Source organism: Gorilla gorilla, chromosome 1 (assembly GCF_029281585.2).
Source record: "Gorilla gorilla gorilla isolate KB3781 chromosome 1, NHGRI_mGorGor1-v2.1_pri, whole genome shotgun sequence".
Taxonomy (NCBI): domain Eukaryota; kingdom Metazoa; phylum Chordata; class Mammalia; order Primates; family Hominidae; genus Gorilla; species Gorilla gorilla.
Window position 1 is genome coordinate 90,152,708 of NC_073224.2, and position 27,646 is coordinate 90,180,353.

Below are 27,646 nucleotides of genomic sequence, written 5' to 3' on the forward strand. Positions count from 1 at the left end.
TCTTATTCCACTTACACACAATATAATATGGCTCAATTACTACTGCCACTATTGTAAGTCCTTCAACAGTTGAATTTAAGGCTGACAGAAAGGACCCTTACAATGCCACACCAAAGTCTTGTTAGAACAGGTTCTGTTGGGCAAAATTCTTCAACCTTATATTCAAGTGAAATATTCAAAACATTACTTCTTTATAAGTGGTGATTTTCTAGGGTGGAAGCTCACTGATGATCTCTTCCTCTGATCATACCTGAAGATGCCAAATATAGCTCATGTGTGTACAACTGAGTGTGTCTGCACACATACATGCATGTGTGCTCACATGCACACACACATTTACTATGCAATGATTCATTTAGATTTTACCTTAAAACGAATGTAATTCAGGAGGCCAAAGTGTGTGGCATACGTCCTGAAGTAGTCCATGAGTTTGGAGTTGTGCATGTAGTTGGGAAAATGATCAGGGACAGGGAAGTCACTGAAGCACATCATCTCCTTGGAAGTATTGATGGTCACAGATTTGTAGATACTAGGCATTTTCTCTGAAGTATTTTTCTACAGGAGAAAACTTCTCTTAATAAAATAAACTTTACAATAACAAGGGAATCTAAATAAAATATTTTAGAGAAGAAAAGTAATCGGGAATAATAAATAACATTGCCTTTTACTTTTCCATGAATATTTTCTCTCTTCCGTCCTTATCTACTAGAGAAAAAAGTTACTCTGAATCAACAATAGGCTTATGTTTGATTGCTCAATAGAAATGATAGAAGTCAGAAAAACTGGAATGTTATCTTTAAAATGCTGAAATAAACTTCAATACCCAGTGAAAATATCCATCAAAATTGAAAGTGAAATAAACCTGCATTCAGACAAACAAAAGCTGAGAGAATTTCTTGCCAGCAATCCCACACTATGAGAAACATGAAAGGAAGTTCCTCAGGCTAAATGGGAATGAACAAAGATGGAACCATGCAAATACAGGAAGAAATGAAAACACTAGGAATCATAAATATGTGGATTAACATAAAAATATTGACTAAAACATTAGTAATAGTAATATCTTGTAGGGTTTACAAAATATTCAAGTAAAATATATAATAAGACAAGGGTCAAAAAATGAGGTTAAACTGTTATAAGATCTTTGCCTTCTTCAGGTAGAAAGCAATAAGTGAAGGATATGCATTAAAATGGAAAAGGATAATTCAAAAATGGATATCTAAATAATTAATGTACAAAAAAATGAGTAAAACCAAAAGAAAGAAGGAAATGAAGAGTAAAGAAAGAAAGATATAAAACAAATCAAATGCATACCGGATAGTAAATTAAAACCCAATATATTAATGCTTTATTATATGTAAGCACTCCAATTAAAACAAAAAATAAAATACCAGACAAAAGCCTCTTTATTTTATTTACAAGAGACAAAAGGCAACTGGAGTGGCTACATTAGACAAATCAGATATCGTGGAAACATTAGGGATAAAGAGAAAGAAATAATAACAATATAAAGGTCAATTCTACAGGAAGATATTAAAATCTTAAATTCAAATGCACCTAGTAACATAATTTCAAAATATGTAAGGTAAAAATTAACAGAATCAAAAGGAGAAACTAATATACAAAGTTTTTCTAGGAGAAACTCATAAACTCATATTCAAAGCTGGAGAATTAAACTCATCTCACTAACTAATAGAACAATAGAACAAAATTTGGTAAAGGCATAGAATATTGCAGAACATAATTAAACAACTTAATTGATATACATGGACAAATAAACCCTACAAATTTACACATTCTTTTGAGGTACATATGACATATTTTCCAATATAGGCCTGTGTTGGGCCACTTAAAAAGTCTAAATAAATTTTAAAAGATTAAAGTCAGAGTATGAGGCCAGGTGCGGTGGCTCATGCCTGTAATCCCAGCACTTTGGGAGGCCGAGGCAGGCGGATCACTTGAGATGAGGAGTTGGAGACCAGCCTGGCCAACACGGTGAAGCCCCGTCTCTACTAAAAATACAAAAATTAGCTGGGTATGGTGGCACATGCCTTTAGTCCCAGCTACTGAGGAGGCTGAGGCAGGAAAGTTGCTTGAACCCAGGAGGCAGAGGTTGCAGTGAGCTGAGATTGTGCCACTGTACTCCAGCCTAGGTGACAGAGTGAGACTCTGTCTCAAAACAATAAAAAATAAAAGTAAAATAAAATAAAGTCACAGTATGTTCTTCAATAACAGTGGAATTAAATTAGAAATTAATGAGAAAAAAATAACCAGAAACTCTCCAATTGTTTAGAAATTAACACATCTAAATAACCTTGGGGTCAGAGACTATATTACAAGGACATGAGAAAATGTTTTGAACTGAAAAATAATGAAAAGATAATGCATCAAACTTGTGGATGAAACAAAACAGTGATTAGAGAAAAATGTATAGATTAAATGCATATGTTAGATAAGAAGAAAAAGCTGTAAATGAAATAGCTAAGCTCCAAATCAAGAAGCTAGATAGGAGCTCCCAGAGAGCTGAACCCATGGAAGCTGACAGGAAGGTGAATCAGTAAAGAGAAATTTTGACGTTTTTTGTCGACAATAATTGGTGTCCTACACAGGTGTCTCAGAGAAGACTCAGAACTCCCGAAGGAGTTGCCTGAACCCAGATCTAAGGTACCAGCAGGGGCCCATTGAAAGATCCCCAACTTTACGCTTCCCCTCTGGTGGAGCTGCAAGAATTATCAGTGGAATTTAAGATAGTCAACTAGACACAGCCAGGAAACACATCCCCCTCCAAGAGACTAGGACATGGGAGGACTGGCACACTCAGAGCAGATCTTCAGAAGGAAGAAATGAGAGTGGATGGAGGGAGGACGCAGATGCTGGCCTGAAGAGGGAGGAAGCTGGGAAGCCTGCATGGGGCAGCTGAGCACCAGGACTCATTCCTAACCCCCAGCAACTCCTGGGAAAGGGGTGAGTTGAACAGGTGACCTGCTCTTACTGTAGACTTCTGTAATCCTAGCAGCAAGAGACCCCATACCTCCCATGGACACTTGAGCTGACAGGAAAACCTGCTTACAGAGGTGGTGGGGCAGGACTCAAGCAAATGCAGAGCCCAGAGGGTTAGGCATAGTGGAGCATGGCTGGAGCACCCATTTCCCAAGGCTCACTGTGTTCCTCTAGGAGACTTTAGCTTTAGGGTGACTTTGGACTTGGACAGAGCAGGGTGGTCTTGCCTGTGGGATGAGGACAGTCTGATCTGAGTACCCCATCTGCTGGCCTGACCTGGGGTCCCAGCCTGGCTGCACCCGCTGGCAGTGCAACCATGGATGCCCAGCTAGGGTGCTTCCCAGGTCTTTCATCATAGCTCCTTCTTGGGCTGCCTGCATCCAACTATAGGAGAACTCCAGCAGAGAGCCACCCTTCCCCCACCAACACACAAGTGTACCCCACTACCCCATCCCTGCTGACACCCCACACCATGATGCCAGGCCACACCCCCCATCCCCCTTCTTGCTGGTACCCCACCAGGTCACCCCTGCAGGATGGATGTGCTCATGGGCACTGGCAATTCTGTTTTTATGAATGCCACACTTCTACTGCTGCCACTGCTGCTGGCAGTAAATAGTGCTAGCACAGATGACGGCAACCCCTCCCCTGCCAGCACCCTCCCCAGCTGATGCGCTGCTGCAGCTGCTAGCACATGCAAGTGAGCATGGATCCCACTGACCCCACCTTGAAGAGGTACTTTGACCCACATTCCCCCATTGGAGTGTTGTGGCCAGTGGACCAGGAGCACTTTGGCCCCTCCAGTGCAGCAGGATCCTAACATTAGAGGGCCAGAGAACAAAGCTGGAGCTGGTACCAATCCCCTAGTTAGATGACACAGTCTGGAATACTGAGCTGAGCTTTGGGCCCCTAAAATCTTTTAGAAATGAAGCCAGTCGACTGAACCCACCTTATCCCATAATCAAACTCCCAAGGGCATCAAAGAAGATTAAAGCAAAAAACCTTACCCAAAGGACAGCAGCTTCAAAGACTGAAGCAATATCAACCCACGCAGATGAGAAAAGACCAGCACAAGAATTCTGGCAACTCAAAAAGCAGTGTGCCTTCTTTCCTCCAAATAACCACATTAATTTCCCAGCAATGGTTCTTAACCAAGCTAAAATAGGTAAAAATGACAGACCTAGAATTCAGAATGTAGAAGGAACAAAAATCATTGAGATTCAGCAGAAAGTCAAAACCCAATCGAACAAATCTAAGAAATACAATAAAATGATACAGGAGCTGAACGACAAAATGGTCATTTTAAGAAAGAACAGAACTGTTTGGATAGAGCTGAAAACTCACTTCAAGAATTTCATAATACAATTGCAAGTATTAACAGCACAATAGACCAAGCTAAGGAAAAAATCTCAGAGCTTGAAGATCAATTAACACAGTCAGAAAAAAATAAAGAAAAAAGAATAAAACCTTCTAGAAATATGGGATTATGTAAACAGACCAAATGTATGACTCATTGGAATCCCTGAAAGAGAGGGAGAGAAAACAAGCAACTTAGAAAACATTTGAGGACATCATTCATGAAAATTTCTCCAACCTTGCTAAAGGCTAACATTCAAATTCAAGAAATGCAGAGATTCCCTGTAAGATACTATACAAGACCACCATCCCAAAGACACATAGTCATTAGATTCTCAAAGGATGAAATGAAAGAAAAAATGTTAAAGGCAGCTAGAGAGAAGGGAAAGGTCACCTACAAAGGAAACCTTATCAAGCTAACAGTGGACATTTCAGCAGAAACCCTACAATCCAGAAGAGATTGGAGGCCTGTATACAGCATTCTTTTTTTTTTTGAGACAGAGTCTTGCTCTGTTGCCCAGGCTGGAGTGCAATTTCCACCTCCCAGGTTCAAGTGATTCTCCTGCCTCAGCCTCCTGAGTAGCTGGGATTACAGGTGTGTGCCATCATGCCAAGCTAATTTTTAGATTTTTAGTAGAGATGGGGTTTCACCATGTTGGGCAGTCTTGTCTCAAACTCCTGACCTCAGGTGATCCACCTGCCTCAGCTTCCCAAAGTGCTGGGATTACAGGCATGAGCCACCATCCCTGGCCTTATATTCAGCATTCTTAAAGAAAAGAAAAGAAATTCCAACCAAGAATTTCACATCTAGACAAATTAAGCTTCATAAGTGAATGAGAAATAAGATCTTTTTCAGAGAAGCAGATGCCAGGGGCTTTTGTTACCACCAGACCTCCCTTACAAGAGATCCTTTAGGGAGTGTTAAATATGGAAAGGAGAGACTGTTAATGGTTACCACAAAACACACTTAAGTACGTAGACCATTGATACTATAAAGCAACCACACAATCAAGTCTGCATGATAATCATCTAACAACTCAATGACAACAGGATCAAATCTGTACATATCAATGTTAGCCTTGAATGTAAGAGGACTAAATGCTCCAATTAAAAGGCACTGAGTGGCATGCATATTGGATAAAGAAGCAAGACCCAACTGTATGCTATCTTCATGGGATCCATCTCATAAGCAATGACACCCATAGGCTCAAAGTAAAGGGATGGAGAAAATCTACTAGAGTTTGTATATTTGTCCCCACACAAATCTCATGTTGAATTGTAATCCCTAGTATTGGAAGTGGGGCCCAGTTGGAGGTGACTGGACCATGAGGGTAGATTTCTTACGAATGGTTTAGCACCATCTCCTTGATGCTGTCCTTGCAATAGTGAGTAAGTTCTAAGGAGATCTGGCTGTTTAAAAGTGTGTAGAACTTCCTTCTCCCTCTTGCTCCTGCTCCCACCATGTGGGAGGCTTGCTCCTGCTTCACCCTCTGCCATGAGTAAAAGAAATAATCTGTATACCAAATCCCTGTGACATGCAATTTACCTATATAACAAACATGCACATGTACTGCTGAACCTAAAATAATTTTTTTAAAAAACAACCTAGATATACAATAAAATAAACATAAAAATGAAGAAAAAGAAAATAATAGGCCGGACGCGGTGGCTCACGCCTGTAATCCCAGCACTTTGGGAGGCCGAGGCGGGCGGATCACGAGGTCAGGAGATCGAGACCATCTTGGCTAACACAGTGAAACCCCGTCTCTACTAAAAAATACAAAAAATTAGCCGGGCGTGGTGGCGGGCACCTGTAGTCCCAGCTACGCGGGAGGCTGAGGCAGGAGAATGGCGTGAACCCGGGAGGCGGAGCTTGCAGTGAGCCGAGATCGCGCCACTGCACTCCAGCCTGGGCGACCGAGTGAGACTCCGTCTCAAAAAAAAAAAAAAAAAAAAAAAAAAAAAAAAAAGAAAATAATAAAAATATAAGCTGAAATCATTGAAATGTAAATTAAATTAACAGTACATGGCATGATATTGTTTGTTATTTTAGAGGATTAAGAAAATTAATAAATCCCTAGCAAGATTAACTATCCCCAAAAAGAGAAAACATAAATTGTCAATATTAGGAATAAAAATAGAATAACACTATAGAATCTAAACATATTAAAAAATATTTTAAGAGGTTATTATGAATAATATCCCTCAAACTGTTGACTTAGAAAAAAGGACAAATTCTTTGAAAAAACAATACTTACCAATGTGACATGAAAAGAAAAAGAAAATTTGAAATCCTTGAATCTGTTGAATTTGTCATTAAAAAGCTTCTTACAAAGAAAACTGGCTCAGATAGCTTCACTATTGAATTCTTCCGAACATTTAAAGAAAATAAAATAATGCCAATCGTACAGAAATTATTTAAGAAAATAGAAAAAGCAGAAACATTTCTCAACTCATTTCATAATCTTGGGTTAGAATGACCTTGATATCAAACCTGACATAGGCATTATAAGAGGGGAAAATTATAATACAAGGTCTCATAAACATTGATGAAAATTATATTTTAGCAAGTTAGAAATATCAGAAAAAAATTAATCTAGTAATGTAGTCTAGCAATGACTAAAAATATTTTCAAATGACCAAGTAGGTTTTTCTGAAGACAAAAATTTATTTTATCATGTGAATATTAATCTATAAAATATGTTGCACTAACATAACAATGCTAATTATTGAGATGTTGATCTCAGGTGATGCAGAAAAAGCATTTTATAAATGTTAACATATGTTTGTGACTTTAAAAAACTCTCCATAAACTATTTATAGATGGAAATTTTCTTAATCTACAAAAATCTTAGCTAACATCATGCTTACTGGTAAAATATTGAGCAGTTTTTCTTTTAGGCGAGGTTGGGAAGAGTAAAAAGATATCTTCTATTAGCACTTTTATGTAACATTATTCTTAAGGACCCAGCTAATGCAATAAGGAGCAAAAAGAAACAAAAGTCATAAATATTGGAAAGTGAGAAGTAAATCTGTTATTAAGCATAGAAATCATGATTATGTACATAGCAAATCCGAAATAATCTACATTCAAAGCATTACAAAATTTAGCAATGTTGCTGGTTACAAGGCTCACATAAAAATTAATGGTTTTATATACTAGCAACAAATTGAAAAGTGAAATTTCATAACAGCTATTATTTACAATAACATAAGAAACATCAAATACTTAAGAATAATCTAACAAAAGATATGCGAGGCTTCTACATGATTGCTGAGAGAGTGAAAAAGTCATAAATAAATAGAGATACTATTACATAAATGAGATGACTCAGCATTATTACAAATTTAATCCTTTCCAACTACATCCATAAAGCCAATGCAATCCCAAATAATATTCCAGCAGATATTTTTGTGAAATTGACAGCTATTTCCCAAACTTATATTAAAATGTAGAGATCCTTGAAAACTAAAGAAAATACTTATGAAGAAAAACAAAAATACCAAACTTTACTATAAAGATACAGCAATGATGCATGGATAGAAACATGGACCAGTGAAACAGACTAAGAAACAAACTCACACATAAACAGCCACCAAATTTCCAAAAATGAATGAATAAATAAAAGGCACTATTGTAACTCAATGGGGGAAATAATGGTCTTTTCAATAAATGGTGCTATATCCACTGGATATCCATATGTGGGAAAAATGAACGGGATCCTTATATCTCACCATACACAAAAAGTAATTCAAAATGGATCATAAATCTAAACATTAAAGGTACAGCAATAACAGTTCTGAAGGAAATACAAGGAACCATCTTCAGGACTTTGGGATAAATAAAAGTTTCTTATCTATAACACAAATAATTACAAACCATTAAAAAACTGGATAAAGTGGGCTTCATTAAAATCTTGAGCCTCTGTCAAAAGTTATACTGTCTTTATGACAATAAAAACACATAACACATACTAGGAGATATTCACAACAAATGCATGCAACAAAAGACTCATATACAAAATATAAAAAACAATTCTTACCAAAGAAAAAAGATAGATGAATTAGACTGACAATGGACGGAAGACTTGAACAAATTTTTAACAAATGAGAATATCTATGCCAATAAGCATATTACAAGATGTGCAGCATCTGTACGCATGAGGGAAATACAAAGCAAAACTACAATCAATACCACTCCATATCTACCAGAATGGTCAAAATAAAAAGACTAACAATACTAAGCATTTGGAAGGATGTGGAGCTCTCATACGTTATTGGTGGAAATGTAAATTGATACATTCATTTTAGAACACTGCTTGGCAATATCTACTGATGCTTAAACTTTGAGCCAGTATTTTACTCCTAGGAATATTCCCAAAAGAAATAAATTCATATCCACCAAAAGGCATGTGCAAGAATTTTCACAATTGCCAAATAGTAAAAACAACCCAAATTTCTACCAAAAAAGAAAGAGTAAATACATCGTGGTATATTCAAACAATGGAATAATATGCAACAATTAAAATTTTTAGATGAATTAAAGCTATTCTCATATAATGAATACATTTGACATACACAAATGATGGGTGAAAGAAACCAGACACAAAATTTTATCAACAGGAGACTAAGTGAATAAATTGCAGTATTTTCATATACTGGAATACTACACATTAATGGTAAATAGAAAAATAAACTACTGCTACATACACGATTTGAATAAATCTCAACCACATACATCAAAAGTCAAAAAAATACAAAAAATAGTATAAATGCATTATTTCAAAGACAATCAGGAGTAATTAATGGTGATAGACATCAAAATAGTGGTTATTCTGGGAATGGCTAAGTATTGACTAGGAAGAAACACACGGGACTATTTTAAGATTCTGGATATAGTCTATATCTTACTTAAGCAGTAGTTGTATAGATATATAAATATGTAACAATTATCAAGCTGTACACATAAGATCAGCTTACTTTATGTATTTTAATGCATACATTACACCTCAGCACAATTTTTAAAATAAGAAAAATAGAAGGTTTTACATTGAACAATAAAGTAAAATCAGATTTTATGCAGGCAAACCTAAAATAAAATGAAGTAAAATTGAAAATTAAGTGATGGAAAAAATATGCTTATCAAGTTATAACAAAAATATCTAATTTAGTAATTTTTAATTCTACTTTTAATTTAATTTTAAATTCATGCATACCTGTGATTAAGAACACACAATATATTTAAAGGTAAAAGGAACAAAAAGATATTTCATATGGAAAAAAGGAACTATCCACTAAGAAGATATAATAGACACAAACCTTTTTAAAATATATGATAAAAATTCAAAAAGAAATAGAAAAAAGTCAACATATAAGAAATTATAAAATATTTTTTAAAAATCCATGTATCTAGAAACCTGGTACAGTTTGCTGTGATCTCCCATTGGAATATTATTGAGTAGCTTTCAAACTGGACAATTTTCTTTAGCATTTCTTTGTTCTATTCTCAACAGAGCAATCAGGGTTGTCTTTTATAATTAAAACACAAGCTGTAGAACATTGCTCCTTTATTTAAAACCATCTCATGGGTTTAATCTATATGGAAGTCAAAGTCCTTATCATGGCCTCTAAATGCCAATATGATCTGGGCTCCCATTCCCCTTCTGACCACCTCCTAGACTTCTTCCTCTGGGCCACTAAGGTCTAGACCCACTGGCTCCCTGACTTTTCCCTAACATACAAGGCATGCTCCCACCTCACAGCTCAGCACTTGAAGATTCCTCTGAATCCCCTTCCCCAGATCTCTTCTCAGCTTTCTTTCTTACATTACAATTCTTTGTCAAAAATCATTTTGAGGCTTTTCATGACCACTTATTTAATTTATATTCGTCAAACTCTCTTTTCCTCGTTTATTTTTCTCTATTATACTTACTAGCACTAACCATGCTACTTTTTAATTTAATTATTCTTTCCCATTAGAATGTAAACCTTTTAAGGGCAAGGATTTTTGTATTCATATTTACTAATATATTTCCTGGCACCTAGAAAAGTTTCTGACACATAGTAGGGCCCAAAAAATATTTGTTGAATGAATGCACTCTTAAAGAAGAAACAAAATGGGTATTATAGGACATTTAGAACTGAAGGTCAATTAAAGCCACACAGAAGAAAATCCAAAGGTTATGGAGGAATGGAGGAATATTTGAATGACCCTAACATCAGGTTGGAGGGTCTATCTGAATGCTGCTTGGGCACTGATTTGCTCCAGTGGCACCTGAGGAAAGTCCCTGTGGGGCAGCAATGTTGATAACTTTGCCTCAAGCCCACTCTCCACATTCTGGATGGAGAGTGTTCTGGCTCTTGAAACATGGCCTGGGTGGGCACAAGAGCCAGGAGCAAGAGAAGGAAATCTGCTCATTCATGCACACCCGTGAGAAAGCCAGCCATGACTGGTGAGCAGAGTGGCTCTCTGGGATTATCAGAACTGGAAAATACTGACCAGAAGTGCTGGACTTCAAGGGCACTTCCAAAGATGGCAGAATGAAGCACCAAAAGAAGATGAGACCACCCAGGAACTTAAGGCTATTCAACGTTTGGCACCAAGTTTGAATTCCTCATGGCAATAAATCTCCTGCTGCCAAGAACTGAGAGAAATAAAAAGTCATTGCCCTCTGATTGACAAGATAAGATACCATGCAGTGGCCAGTCAGTCAGCAGGTGTGACCACAGAAGAGAAGATGAGATTACATGGGAGAAGCCCAGCAATAGATCATCCTACCCTACCCTATACCCATGCTAAGTCAGGGGAAAAAATAGTGTGACATCTCTAACTTTGAGCACAATATCATCTGATCAGTTGAAAGAATCCTCAACCACTATATCTTTCTAATATTTTTGATGACCACATGGAATCTCAGCTACCCTGAAGAGAATCTGATAAATTTCATGGCTTAATCTGAAATTGACATATATTCATATAATTCCTCAGTTAATCCACAATATAAGCAAGAATATTAGAGTCATTACATAATTCCTAATATGTGATGTGCTGTATGTTTCCTCTGAGGAAACCAGCATCAAATTGTTCTAGCTATTTTTTTTAAAGTTACGTACCTAAAACCAAATGAAATCTAAACTTACTTGAAATTTCTAGAGACTTCCAATATCATCATTTCTTTCAAAGCAGGTGGGCTCCAGATCTTCATCCAAGCAGCACTTGATGGCACCCAGCCCGCTAATTCCAGCTCCAATCACAGCAATCCGCTTTTTGGCCATCGTGTCTCAGCTGGTTAGTAGAAATTTAGAGCTCTGTCACTGTCATCCATCCCATTTAAACAAAAATTACTTGTCACAAGGACCTTCAGTCTGTTGCCCTAAATTTTCACTATTCTTATTAACAATGAGAACACCAGTATGTTGATTACCAATCAGGGACTATGATAGGTATAGGGACACAAAAGTATACAGAAATAAATATTCCTTCCTCCCACCAAATTTCTCGGTATAGTCAGAGAGAGAAATGCAAACATATAATTTGTAGGCTATGTGATAAATGTAATAGGACCATCATACCCTGTGTGCTATGAGCAGGCAGCACAAGGAAGGAATATCTGACCTGCTGCGGAAGTGACACAGTACAAAAACATAAGGATGAATGACTAGGAATCAGCTAGGTAAGAGGCCAGGAAGGGAGGTGTGTGTGTGTGTGTGTGTGTGTGTATGCTCACACATGTGCATGTGTGTGTGCATGTGTGTGGATCGTGTGACATTCCAGGCAGCAGAGACAACATGAGTGAAGGCAGAAGTGATAAATGCAGAGGAATATGGAGAAACATAAGAAGTTCAGTGAGATAAGGACATCCATTAGATGTACCAAGGTTGTGTCCATTTGTGATCCTTGCTAGAGAAGTTTCAGTGTGCTGGGTGTGGTGGCTCATGCCTGTAATTTCAATACTTTTGGAGGCCCAGGTGAGAGGATCACTTGAGGCCAGGAGTTCAAGACCAGCCTGACCAACATAGAGAGACCCCATCTCTCAAAAACATTTTTAAATTTAGCTGGGCATGGTGGTGCACATCTGTAGTCCTAGCTGCTTGGGAGGTTGAAGTGGTGGGATAGCTTGAGCCTAGGAGTTTGAGGCTACATTGAGCCATGATTGTACCACTGCACTCCAGCCTGGGCAACAGAATGAGACCCTGTCTCTAAAAAGAAGGAGACAGAGAGAAAGAGAGACAGAGAAGTTTCAGTGGAGTAGGAGGGTAGAAGCCATCTTACAATAGTTTGAGAAGAAAATAAGACCAGATAAAGTAGACACACTGACCGGTAATTACACTGTAGAAAAGCCTATGAAAGCAAAGTAAATCCAACATACTGATTTTTTTCTCTCTTATTTAATGATCTGATAAAAGCTTACCGAAATAACAGAAATTTCTTAAAAACTATATATTCAAAATTATTATAAAAATACCAAAACTTAGTATCTCTAAGCCATAGATTGTACATTCATTCATTTACTCCTTATTTATTTGTTCAACAAACACTTATTGACTCCTAACAGTGGACCAGGTACTGAGCTTGTTGCTGAGGCCACAGAGAAGAATATGACACAGTTCTAGACCTCAAGGCCTCAATCTAAAGGGAGAAGAGGGTGGTGCAGATAAAGTTAAAGACACTACATTGTAACTGCTGAGTTTAAGATACATGCTGTAGGGAAAAGAAACAGAGATCAAACTATTACCGTGTCTGTGTAGAAAAGGAAGACATAAGAAACTCCATTTTGATCTGTACCCTGAACAATTGTTTTGCCCTGAGATGCTGTTAATCTGTAACTTTGCCCCAACCTTGAGCTCACAGAAACATGTGTTTATGGAATCAAGGTTTAAGGGATCTAGGGCTGTGCAGGATGTGCCTTGTTAACCATATGTTTACAGGCAGTATGCTTGGTAAAAGTCATCGCCATTCTCCATTCTCGATAAACCAGGGGCACAATGCACTGCGGAAAGCCACAGGGACCTCTGCCCTGGAAAGCCGGGTACTGTCCAAGGTTTCTCCCTTCTGAGATAGCCTGAGATATGGCCTCGTGGGATGGGAAAGACCTGACCATCCCCCAGCTCGACACCTATGAAAGGTCTGTGCTGAGGAGGATTAGTAAAAGTACCTACCTGCAAGAGGAAGGCCTCTTGCAGTTGAGATAAGAGGAAGGCCTCTGTCTCCTGCCTGCCCCGGGAACAGAATGTCTTGGTATAAAACCCGATTGTACATTTGTTCAATTCTGAGATAGGAGAATCCCTGTGAAGGGAGGCGAGACATGCCGGCAGCAATGCTGCTCTGTTACTCTTTATTCCACTGAGATGTTTGGGTGCGGAGAAGCATAAATCTGGCCTATGTGCACATCCAGGCATAGTACCTTCCCTTGAGCTTATTTGTGACACAGATTCCTTTGCTCACATGTTTTCTTGCTGACCTTCTCCCCACTGTCACCCTGTTCTCCTGCCACATTCCTCTTGCTGAGATAGTGAAAATAGTAATCAGTAAATACTGAGGGAACTCAGAGACCGGTGCCAGTGCAGGTCCTCCGTATGCTGAGCGCCAGTCCCCTGGGCCCACTTTTCTTTCTCTATACTTTGTCTCTGTGTCTTATTTATTTTCTCAGTCTCTTGTCCCGCCTGACGAGAAATACCCACAGGTGTGGACGGGCTGGCCCCCTTAACCCGCCGCCCAACATGGGTGCCTTTCTCCAAGGTGAAGGTACTCTAAGAACGTGAGCATTGAGGACAGTGGATGAGAGATTCCCGAGTATGTCCACTGTCAGCAAAAGTAAATAGAATAGATCACTTAGCCCCACTCCAACTTTTGATTTTTGCTACTGCACATTTGCCAACAGGCATTATTGTTCCAATGGATTTTGTGGAGTGGTCATTCCTTCTTCATAGTACGATTAAGACTTTTACATTGTACTCAGGTCAAATGGCTACATTAACTGGTCAGACAAGATTACGAATAATGAAATTGTGTGGAAGTGACCCAGATAAAATCATTGTTCCTTTAAACAAGGAACAGGTTAGACAAGCCTTTATCAGTTCTGGTGCATGGAAGATTGATCTTGCTGATTTTGTGAGAATTATTGACAGTCATTACCCAAAAACAAAAATCTTCCAGTTTTAAAAATTGACTACTTGGATTTTACCTAAAAATGCCAGACATAAACCTTTAGAAAATGCTCTGATGGTATTTACTGATGGTTCCAGCAATGAAAAAGCAACTTACACCAGGCCAAAAGAACGAGTCCTTGAAACTCAATATCACTCGGCTCAAAGAGCAGAGTTGTTGTTGTCATTTCAGTGTTACAAAATTTTAATCAGCCTATTAACATTGTATCAGATTCTGCGTATGTAGTACAGGCTACAAAGGATGTTGAGACAGCCCTAATCAAATATGGTGTGGATGATCCGTTAAACCAGCTGTTTAATTTGTTACAACAAACTGTAAGAAAAAGAAATTTCCCATTTTATATTACTCATATTCGACCACATACTAATTTACCAGGGCCTTTAACTAAAACAAATGAACAAGCTGACTTGCTAGTATCATCTGCATTCCTGGAGGCACAGGAACTTCATGCCTTGACTCATGTAAATGCAACATGATTAAAAAATAAATTTGATATCACATGGAAACAGGCAAAAAGTATTGTACAACATTGCACCCAGTGTCAAGTTCTACACCTGCCCACTCAGGAGGCAGGAGTTAATCCCAGAGGTCTGTGTCCTAATGCATTATAGCAAATGGAATCACACATGTACCTTCATTTGGAAAATTGTCATTTGTCCATGTGACAGTTGATACTTACTCACATTTTGTATGGGCCACCTGCCAGACAGGAGAAAGTACTTCCCATGTTAAAAGACATTTATTACCTTGTTTTGCTGTCATGGGAATTCCAGAAAAAATTAAAACAGATAATGGGCCAGGATACTGTAGTAGAACATTTCAAAAATTCTTAAATCAGTGGAAAATTACACATACAACAGGAATCCCCTATAATTCTCAAGGACAGACCATAATTGAAAGAACTAGTAGAACACTCAAAGCTCAATTGGTTAACCAAAAAAGGAAAAAGACAGTGAGGACTATAACCCTTCCCAGATGCAACTTAATCTAGCACTCTATACTTTAAATTTTTTAAACATTTATAGAAATCAGACCACTACTTCTGCAGAACAACATTTTACTGGTAAAAAGAACAGCCCACATGAAGGAAAACTGATTTGGTGGAAAGACAGCAAAAATAAGACTTGGGAAATAGGAAAGATGATAACATGGGGGAGAGGCTTTGCTTGTGTTCACCAGGAGAAAATCAGCTTCCTGTTTGGATACCCACTAGACATTTAAAGTTCTACAATGAACCCATCAGAGATGCAAAGAAAAGCACCTCCGCAGAGAGAAAACCGGCAATCGAGCATCATCGACTCGCCAGGTGAACGAAATGGTGATATCAGAAGAACAGATGAAGTTGCCATCCACAAAGGAAGCGGAGCTGCCGACCTGGGCCCAACTAAAGAAGCTGACACAGTTAGCTGAAAAAAGCCTGAAGAAAACAAGGGTAACACAAACTCCAGAGAATATGCTGCTTGCAGTTTTGATGATTGTATCTACCGTGGTAAGTCTCCCCATGTCTGCAGGAGCAGCTGCAGCTAATTATACTTACTGGACCTATGTGCCTTTCCTGCTCTTAATTTGGGCAGTCATATGGATGGATAATCATTGAAGTATATGTTAATAATACTGCATGGGTACCAGGCCCCACAGATGATTGCTGCCCTGCCCAACCTGAAGAAGAAGGAATGATGATAAATATTTCCATTGGGTATCATTATCCTCCTATTTGCCTAGGGAAGGCACCAGGATGTTTAATGCCTACAACCCAAAATTGGTTGGTAGAAGTACCTACTGTCAGTGCACCAGTAGATTAACTTATCACATGGTAAGTGGAATGTCACTCGGGCCACAGATAAATAATTTACAAGACTGTTCTTATCAAAGATCGTTAAAATGAGCTTTGGGCCAAAGGGAAGCCATGCCCCAAGGAAATTCCCAAAGAATCAAAAGACCCAGAAGTCTTAGTTTGGGAAGAATGCATGGCTGATACTGTGGTCGTATTACAAAATAGTGAATTTGGAACTATTATAGACTGGGCCCCTCGAGGCCAATTATATTATGATTGTACAGGCCAGACTCACTCATGTTCACAGGCCCCATCCGTCTGGCCCATTAATCCTGCCTTTGATAATGATTTAACTAAAAGGCTGGACCAGGTTTATAGAAGGTTAGAATCACCCTATCCATGGAAATGGGGTGAAAAGGGAATTTCACCACCTTGACCAAAGTTAGTTAGTCCTGTTACTGGTCCTGAACATCTAGAATTATGGAAGCTTACTGTGGCCTCGCACCACATTAGAATTTGGTCTGGAAATCAACTATAGGAACAAAGAATCATAAGCCATATTATACTATCAACCTAGATTCCAATCTGACAATTCCTTTGCAAAGTTGTGTAGAACCCCCTTATGTGCTAGTTGTAGGAAACATAGATTAAACCAGATTACCAAACTATAACCTGTGAAAACTGTAGATTGTTTACTTGCATTGATTCGACTTTTAATTGGCAGCACCATATTCTGCTAGTGAGGGCAAGAGAGGGTGTGTGGATCCCTGTGTCCATGGACTGACCGTGGGAGGCTTCGCCATCTGTCCATATGTTAACAGAAGTATTAAAAGGAATTCTAACTAGATCCAAAAGATTCATTTTTACTTTGATTGCAGTGAATATGGGTCTTATTGCAGTCACAGCTACTCAGAATCATGGAACTCTGAGACCCAAATAGATCAAAAATTGGCAAACCAAATTAATGACCTTATACAAACTGTCATTTGGATAGGAGATAGGCTCATGAGCTTGTAATATCTTTTTCAGTTACAGTGTCACTGGAATACATCAGATTTTTCTATTACACCCCAAGCCTATAATGAGTCTGAGCATCACTGGGACATGGTTAGATGCCATCTACAAGGAAGAGAAGATAATCTTACTTTCGATATTTCAAAATTAAAAGAACAAATTTTTGAGGCATCGAAAGCCCATTTAAATTTGGTGCCAGGAACTGAGGCAATCGTAAAAGCTACTGATGGTCTCACAAATCTTAGCCCCGTTACTTGGGTTAAAACTATCAAAAGTTCCACTATTGTAAATTTTGTATTAATCCTTGTGTGCCTATTCTGTCTGTTGTTAGTCTACAGGTGTATCCAACAGCTCTGAAGAGACAGAGACCAGAGAGAATGGGCAATGATGACTATGGCGGTTCTGTCAAAAAGAAAAGGGGGATATGTAGGGAAAAGAAAGAGAGATCAGACTGTTACTGTGTCTATGTAGAAAAGGAAGACATAAGAAACTCCATTTTGATCTGTACCCTGAACAATTGTTTTGCCCTGAGATGCTGTTAATCTGTAACTTTGCCCCAACCTTGAGCTCACAGAAACATGTGTTTATGGAATCAAGGTTTAAGGGATCTAGGGCTGTGCAGGATGTGCCTTGTTAACCATATGTTTACAGGCAGTATGCTTGGTAAAAGTCATCGCCATTCTCCATTCTCGATAAACCAGGGGCACAATGCACTGCGGAAAGCCACAGGGACCTCTGCCCTGGAAAGCCAGGTATTGTCCAAGGTTTCTTCTCCCTGAGATAGCCGGAGATATGGTCTTGTGGGATGGGAAAGACCTGATCATCCCCCAGCCTGACACCTATGAAAGGTCTGTGCTGAGGAGGATTAGTAAAAGAGGAAGGTCTCTTGCAGTTGAGATAAGAGGAAGGCCTCTGTCTCCTGCCTGCCCCGGGAACAGAATGTCTCGGTATAAAACCTGATTGTACATTTGTTCAATTCTGAGACAGGAGAAAAACCGCCCTGTGGAGGGAGGCGAGACATGCCAGCAGCAATGCTGCTCTGTTACTCTTTACTCCACTGAGATGTTTGCGTGGAGAGAAGCATAAATCTGGCCTATGTGCACATCCAGGCATAGTACCTTCCCTTAAACTTATTTGTGACACAGATTCCTTTGCTCACATGTTTTCTTGCTGACCTTCTCCCCACTGTTACCCTGTTCTCCTGCTGCATTCCTCTTGCCGAGATAGTGAGAATAGTACTCAGTAAATACTGAGGGAACTCAGAGACCGGTGCCAGTGCGGGTCCTCCGTATGCTGAGCGCCAGTCCCCTGGGCCCACTTTTCTTTCTCTATACTTTGTCTCTGTGTCTTATTTCTTTTGTCAGTCTCTCGTCCCATCTGATGAGAAATACCCACAGGTGTGGAGGGGCTAGCCCTCCTTCAACATGCGAACAGTGCTTCAATCTTGCTGAATCATTTGTAGTGACTTTGTAAACTCATGCCATTTTTTTCATGAAAATGTCATTTGTTGAAAATGCTGTTTACACTGCAGAAGTGACCTCCCTTTTCTCTTGGTTATTTCCTATGTAAAACCTTCCCCAAACTTCTCAGGCATCATTAAGCCCAACCATCTTGGTGACCATACAGTGCTTTGCATACATCTCTATCATTGCATTTCCCATATCATTTTATTGGTTATTATCCTGTCTTATCTTGATTGAATAATAAGCACCTAGAGATTTGAGACTTATAGCTAATAAATATCTACAGAATAAAATTTGAGTGAATGAATTAATTTCTAAACTTCCCTACTTTTCTTTTACTTGCTAACATAGTTGGGCAATCAGAATGCTACATCATGTAATTATAATTAGATAAAATATGTTAATGCCTATCCCCATGTTTCCCACCACAAAACAATATATAGTATAAGGCAAAGATAAGAGACCAGTGTTTGGAAAGAAGGAAATCCAAATTTAATTTCAGCTTCTTAATGAAAGTAGATATATTGGCTCCTTCTCTCTTCTTGAAAACAAAGTCATTCCACAGCAACTTGAAGATATATATAGGTTATCAGATTAGTTAATGTATAATCCCTTCCCATGAGTCTTACAATTTGGATTTAAAAAATTGCCATGAGCCTTTTAGGGATGGGCTGGGACCATGTCTAATGTGATGGTACTTATAATTTACCTACTAATATTGGTCTGCAATACATTTTAATGCTAATTGACATATTTTAAAGACCACTCAAATGAAATAATTTTAATTGGCTGGGAAAAGTATAACAAATATGTTGGGAAATAAACAATGTCATTAATTCACTAGTCAGAAGTCAAAACCTTTGTATCTTTTTAGATAATTTAATATTAAGAAAAATTATAGTGTAGACAATGAAAATGTCCATTTAATGCATATAACTTTTATGAGAAAACAAAATAAGATAAAAATTACAGAAGAAATATATCAGATTGTTACTAATTATTAAACTCGTGTGATAGAACTATGAGTGATGGTGTTTTTAATCTATATACCTTTCTATACAAAATACATAAACATAAAACAAGTAAAAATGATTGTTATTACATACCTAGATTTTGGGCTCTCACTTACAACCTAGGAAGAATTTTAGACCCACATCTTTGAGTTGAAAGGGAAATTTAAAAGTCTTCTAGTCCAATTTTTTAATAAGCTTAGGAATCCTCTTTACAGTACAGCTCACTTCGTTTATCAAGTCTCGACCACACACCATGATGAGGCTGCTGCTGTTTCATAGACAGTATATTCATTTTCAAAAAGCTTCGATTATTAGAAAGTTCTTTCTTACCTTACATTAACACCTGCTTCTCTTATATACGATAGTCCTTGTTCTGTGCTTCTATTCTGTTTTCCGTATGATGACTTTGAGACAACTGTCATCTTATCTAGCCTTCTCTTTCACCAAAGAAATTTCCTCATTTCACTTAACTGGTTTTTTGTTTGTTGTTGTTGTTTTTGTTTTTTTGAGACAGAGTCTCACTCTGCCACCCAGGCTGGAATGCAGTGATGTGATCTCGGCTCACTGCAACTTCCGCCTCCTGGGTTCAAGTGATTCTCCTGCCTCAGTCTCCCAAGTAGCTGGGTTTACAGACATGCGCCACCACACCCGGCTAATTTTTGTATTTTTAGGAGAGACAGGGTATCACCATGTTGGCCAGGCTGGTCTGGTGCTCCTGACCTCAAGTGATCCGCCCACCTTGGCCTCCCAAAGAACTGGAATTACAGGTGTGAGTCACTGCGCCCTGCCTAACTGTTCTCTTAATACAAGTTGTGACATGGTACCTATTCTGGGCGCTAAATAAATATTTGTTGAATTGCCCTTGGAAGTGAGCTCCTGTCATAGTCACAATCTCCACCCACCATCCAGAGAAGGGAAATAAAGGGCAGGGGTCACTAGGGTCATCTTAGAATTCTGCCTATCACTATAACCTTCTCTTCCTTCCCGCTAATCTTCACTTGTTCTATATAGAGGCATTTTGTAACAGATAGGATATCCTTTTATCAGTCAACACTCTATGACATACAACAGCAGAATGAAAATTTTGTAATGGGAAAAAAATCTCAACATATGATTAACGGATAAAATCAGAAATGTAAAAGCAAACAGAAAAAAATTCAAATGAACAGAAGCTCTTTGAACATACATTCTAATTTAACCAAGTAATGTAAAACTTAGCATTCCATTGCTGCAAGTGTCTGACTTTGTGCTTTCTTTTTTTTGTATTTCTTTTTTTATTAATTTATTTATTTTTTAAATTATACTTTCTTATTTTTTATTTATTTATTTTTATTATACTTTAAGGTTTAAGGTACATGTGCACAACGTGCAGGTTTGTTACATATGTATACATGTACCATGTTGGTGTGCTGCACCCATTAACTCGTCATTTAACATTAGGTATATCTCCTAATGCTATCCCTCCCCCCACCCCACAACAGGCCCGGGTGTGTGATGTTCCCTTCCTGTGTGTGTCCATGTGTTCTCATTGTTCAATTCCCACCTATGAGTGAGAACATTCTTTCTTATACTGTATTTCTGTTCTATGCTTCAGAATTTGTAGGAGATGAAGGACATCACTGGTTTATTCAATTCACAGACATTTTCAAATGACAGTTTCCTGTACATCTAAAATGTTACATTTTCTTCTCGGTGTTGTTTTTCTCCTTCCAAAAAGATCCATGGAGCAAACTCTCTCTTCATGCCTTTCAGCCATATCTACACCTAGAGTATAAATCACAGAAAAGCATGGAATCTTACACCTATGGGCTTCTCCCCGGCCCCCCGTCCTATTGAAAGCAAACATCATCTCTCATACCTGTTTTTCTCATGCTGATGCCTCACACTACTCTTTTGGATGTAGGTATGGAAAAAGAAAGCAATAACCATGCAGTTACTACTGATAAACATTTTTTTTTCTGAAAGCATTTACAAAAACTCTTGTTTCTGAAATATAAAATGCAATAAAACTAACTTTAAGTTAGAAGACAAGTCAAATTTGATTTTAAAGTTCTTGGTTTGGCAAAGAAATGTATTTCTATATGTCTGAAATGCTAAGAGTAAAGGCACTGTCTACTCTGCTCTCAGTTGAATTAAGTTTATCTTTTTGTGATGGTTCACAGACAAACAGGACTCCTTGTTTATCTTTCCCCTCTGCTTGATACTAGCAAGTCTGACACAGTTGTGGAAATTTGCATGCTGTCAATATTTTCTAAACGCAGTATCACGGTTGACTTCACAGGGCAGAATTGGGCTAAAGTTTTGTATGAGGGAAAATAAACTACGAATTAAGAACTTAATCTCACAGGAAACATTCAAAGAAATAGTGACTTAGTGCAGATTTGAGAACTGTTGCCACATCTGCTGTGCTATCCTGATTCCTTCTCTCTGGCCCCGGTTCACCTTTACCTCCACCACCACCTCTTGTGCCTCCCCCACTTAGGAAAGTCTTCTCCAAGATCACTTGCTCAGAGCTCTCCTCTGTGCTGTATCTGTATCTGGGGAACATTTTATTTCCCTATATTTTGTAAATAATCTCCTGTATTTTTATATTTCTTATATATTTACATCCTCTCATAGAGCAGGGTTCCCCACACCCCTGGGCCAGCAGGAGGTGAGTGGTGGGCAAGCTGGCAAAGCTTCATCAGTATTTACAGACACTCCCTATCACTCACCTTACCTTCTGAGCTCCGCCTCCTGTCAGATCAGCAGCAGCATTAGATTCTCATAAGAGCTTAAACCCTATAGTGAACTGCACATGTAAGGGATCTAGGTTGCATGCTCCTTATGAGAATCTATACCTGACGATCTGTCACTGTCTCCCATCACCCCCATATGGGACCATCTAGTTGCAGGAAATCAAGCTCAGGGCTCCCACTGATTCTATATTATGGTAAGTTATATAATTATTTTATTATATATTGCAATGTAATACTAATAGAAATAAAATGCACAATAAATGTAATGCTCTTGAATCATCCCAAAACCATCCCTTACCCCTAGCAGTCTGTGGAAAAACTGTCTTCCATGAAACCAGTCCCTGGTGCCAGAAAGGGTGGGGACCACTGTCTTGGAGGATGAGATCCTTACATACAGAACCCATGTCACTCATCTGTGTTATAACGATAAGGGAACAAAATGAGAATAGAGAAGAAATTGCAAGCAGTAACATCATGAAATGGCTTATGATGTCTAAAAAGAGAGGGCCAGTATTTAATGCCTCCAAAAATAAGTAGTCAGTAGGTTTCCTACTTAAATTTCCCTGCCATTAGCATGATGTATCACTTTACGTCTATGCACGGGAAATAAGCCCTCTTTTAGAAGCAAGTTAAAGATGCATTAACATAGCAGAGCCAGCTCCAAGTCTTTGCCTCCAGTGCTCAGGCATTTCCTTATGGTCCCTACCAATAGAACTCATTCCCCAGACCCCATTCTGGCTTCTTCATCTGTGGCCCTCTGCACTGTCACACACGTTACCACAGCAACTTGCTTCCACACAGACTCAGTCCAGCTGAAACTCCACCACTTCTGCTGTGAAGGCTTAAAGGAGCACAACCCACACAGCTCTAGTTTTGTCCTGCTTAGGAAGAAATCTTACTATCTATCATCCACTTTTGTCCAACCTATTTTGTTGGGAATCTTCTGCTGAGAACTCTGGATCAGTATATCTTCTTGTCCAATTGCCTTTTCAGTAGCTCAAGCATATAGAAAAGTGTAAAAAATAATATAAAGCAGAGTGTCCCAACTGTGTGCAGGAGGATGCTGGGGAGTGGGAAATGGGTGATGGGTGTGCTGGGATATTATAAATCTCTGAGTCCACGGTGCTGGCGAGAAGTGTCCTGGAGCTGCTGGCTCTTCTTGGCCTGTCACATTAAACTTCCAGCACCTCTGTATGTTCACCCATTGTGTTATAAACATTTTATTTCCAATGTGGGCCATGAAGTCAAAATAATTGGGAAGCACGGATACAAGGTATTTTTATACTCACCAGCTAGATTTAACATGTATTGCCATTTTGCCATGTATGTTTCAGAATACTATTTGAAGTAAGAGCTAAGGCTCCATATTCTGCTCACCCTTAATTTCCCTTCTTCACCATTCCCCAAAGATGACCACTCTCCTGGAGGTGGCATGCATATGTAATATACGTAACATAATGTGCATATGTACACTTAGCAAAGTCTACACTATTGTGTGCTTATCAACTTTACCTACTCTCCCACTGCAAGAATTCTTTCACACTTAAGTGTTTAATTAGGCATAGTATTTTTACAATTAAAATTTGGCTTATTTGTACTTTTTTTTTTAGAATTACTGATATATTCTAATTTATTGCTGCCTTATCAGGTTGTGTTTTCTATTTACCATGTCTTTTCTTTGTTAATTTTTTTCCTTTTTATCTTGCAGTTTGATTTATTGCATTTCTTTCTCTTTTTTTTAATGCAACCTATGCTCTTTCCTTCTACTGGTTTGGAAGCCCATATTTTATTTCTGTTTGTTTGCTGATTACTCTTAAATTTTAATATGCATACCTGAGGAATCATGGCAGCTAGTGAATAATGTAAGAACCTCAGAACACTTTATTTCTGATTACTATTTACTCCCCCAGTTTTCACTTATTCCAACTTACTGTTTTCAGATATTTTACTCCCACCTATTTAAATTACCAGTTATAATTTACATTAGATTTTAGGTAATTATTTCATAAACTGTTTGTTTGTTAGTGCTTTGTACATGGTTGCATCTTGCATCCCATTGTTTCCTTCTTTGGATCTGTGAATGATCATCTCTCAATCATTGTAAAAAAAAAAATTAAAAACAAAAAAAAAAACCCAGAAACACTCCCCAGAACTAAAGCTTTATTTTGCCCTCTTGAATTATAGTCTAGCTAAGAATAGAATTTTAAACTTTGGAGCTGTTTTTCCCTCACACTTTAAAGATATTTTTCTCCTCTCTTTTTATGCCGATAAGAAATATGCCAATATAATTATTGTTCCTTTGTTTATGGTGGATTTTTTCCCCACGTCTGAGTATATTTAAGATTGTTTTCTTTGCTCCTAATATTAATGCAGGATTTTTGCTCCTTAGCTCAGCTAGGTCTGGGTTCTTGTCTCACAACCAGGAAGAATTAGGCATGTGGGCATGAAAGAGTGAGTGGAGTAGAATTTATTAAGCGAAAAGTAAGCTCTCAGCAAAAAGAGGGGACATGGTGGGTGGTCTCCTACCTGAAGACAGGAAAGTTCTCCCAATATGGCTGAGCCTGGGGCTTTTTATGGGCTCAGAATTAGGGAGTGTATGCTGATTGGTTTGTGAGTATGCAAAAAAGGTCAAAGTGAAGACCTCACTCAAAGGTGGGCATGGCAGTGTAGAAAACCAATTACGAAAGGGTGAGAATATGTATAATAGGTGAAGGATGGGGAGCAATCAGAGGAAAATGCACCAAATGGTAAGGCGGGTTCTCAGTCTCGTCTGAGGGTTTATCTCAGTCACTTTCTGGCTCGAAGGTCAGGTTTCACTGGGACCCACCCCTTTCTGCCTGGGCATTTGTCTGCCTCCTGCCTCTTATAAGTATGATAAACTTTCATTATAATACCTTTGCATTGGAATTTATTTTAAAACTTATTTGCTCAAAACTATTCAATATGAAGATTTATGTTAGTAGTCTTGAAATATGCCTTTTTGCCATTCTTTTAATTGTTTCTTTCTGGACTTTCTATTAATTATATATTCAGCTTTCTTGGACACAAAAGAAATCATTCTTCTTAGGACATCATTCCCAATGTGTCCCAAGCTTTTCTTTAATGTTTATATCACTTTATTTCTCACATTGCATGATCGATAATTCTTTCAATGTATCTTCTAGTTCTCTGATTTTTTTTTCAGCTATGTCTAGTTTAATTTCTGATTTTTTTATAGAAATACTATTTTTTCTTTTTTATATTGTTTTTCTTATGACATATTTGTTCTTTTGTCTTTTTAATAATTTTAAATTCCTTTTTTGTTTCCTTGATATTGTTCTGTTGTTCTGAGATTGTTCCATTGTCTTGGATTTGAAATTGTCCTACTATCTCAAATATTTGAGGTATTAATTATCCTGTTTTTGGCACTGTCTCATCTTAGATAATTTCCATTTATATGGTTTGAAAATTTGATCTCACCTTCAGTGGACATTTTTTTTTTCCTTTGGGAGTTCCTTATACTTTCATGTATATAAAAGAAATTCTATACCTGCTATTGATTGCCATATACTCTAGCTATTTTGGAATCTGTCAATTTCTTGCCTTGGAACTTTAAATACCATGTGGAGAGTGTAAATTTGGTCTCCATACTCATGTATGTTGTAGGCCTGAAGTTTCTGTTTCTCTTGGGAGCTTATTTTCCTAATTCAGAAACCCATATAAAATTAATCTTCTTGATACTTCCCTGTGATAAAGGTCAAATTTATTCTATACTCCATTTTACTCACAGTGGTGTCTTCCCTTTAAGCTTCCTTTAAGCTCCCTTAAGCTCTTGGCTATATGCAGGGATCATACTTTGAAATCCCCATGTCACATGGTCCATGTGTTCAGTTGGGGTTTCAAATTCTAGTCTAGAGTCCATGGGGCCTCTTTAAGCATGGTATTTCCTTTGGCCATTTGGACATGAAATTATGAAGTTATTGCTCTGACTTCAAGTTCCTTCTTCACTTCTGAATCCAGAAATTTCCTGTTCTTTTTTTTGAATTCACTTTGTGGGCTCATATTTTCATGTTTGTTTGTAGTGGAAAGAGGTGAATAGTTGTCCATGTTGGCTCAATCTACCAGGTTGTTAGAGCTAGAAGTCTCTTAATCCTTTAGATCGCAGGGACTTTTGATAATTTCTACAAAGTTCTCTTTTATTTATATACTATTAAGGTCTACTTTAACACATATTTATGTATTTATACTCTCATGTATATGTATGTATCTCTCCATGTATATGTGCATATATATATATGAATAAATATTGTTTTATTACAAATTCATCCCCATGAACATATGTGCATGCAGGGTAACTCACCACATAAACGGCATTTGTGTTTCCTAATTCATTGATCAATCTCAACTGCTTTTTTGGCTGGTATACATGAGACCAAACCAATTTCTTGGGGTATAATAGAAAATTCAGACTCTGGGGAAAATGAGATATCCCTTATGGAGGCTCAGAAATCTGTTTTTGTTAGAGACTCCCAGAATTTTGTAAGAGTCATCAATCAGCTCCCATGCATGTCTGAAAGTCCTTTATCGCATCCCTGAGTAAGGGCCACCCATTCCTTCCTTAACACTCTCTAGGAATGGGGATCTTGTAACTTCCTAAGCCAGCCCGTTCATTTTCAGGCAGCTCTGATTACTAGAACAATCTTCTTCACTTTGAGCTGAAATGTATTTCTCTACCATGTCTACTGATCAATCCTAGTTTTGTCTTCTGAGATGACATAGAATAAGTGCATGTTCTTTATAAGACAATTCTCAAATGTTTGAGAAAGCCACTTTCAATTTTTCTTTTCCTTCATGAAATATTCCCTTATTTAATGATTCCCCATATCTTGTTATTTGAAATCCCATTACTATCTTGGTCATCTTTTCTTGACCTGCTCCCGTTTGTTAAGGCTTTTCACAAGATGTTGTGCTCAGTGTTCCACATAATAGATGAAAGCACAGTGCAGGACCATGGATGAACTAGATTTCCTTTCCTAGAGGAGCTTTTGTGGAAAGTTTTTGCTTTAGTGAGTCATTAATAGACAATACTTGATGAGAAATTACATAATGGACACAATGTACATGACTCCAGTGATGGATAC

General features: G+C 38.1%; 1 protein-coding gene and 1 pseudogene across 1 annotated transcript in view; one reads left to right on the top strand and one right to left on the bottom strand.

Annotated features, from left to right (window-relative positions):
- LOC134758497 (flavin-containing monooxygenase 5-like) overlaps positions 1-11,631 on the bottom strand; it is a 90,243-nt gene extending 78,612 nt beyond the window's left edge. Inside the window, 2 exon segments of the mRNA XM_063706147.1 lie at positions 367-555; positions 11,497-11,631. Of these exon segments, the coding sequence (XP_063562217.1) occupies positions 367-555; positions 11,497-11,631 (324 nt within the window).
- A 4,208-nt stretch (positions 11,632-15,839) lies between these two features.
- Positions 15,840-16,852, top strand: LOC134758504 (endogenous retrovirus group K member 5 Env polyprotein-like; annotated as a pseudogene).
- Positions 16,853-27,646: the final 10,794 nt, after the last annotated feature.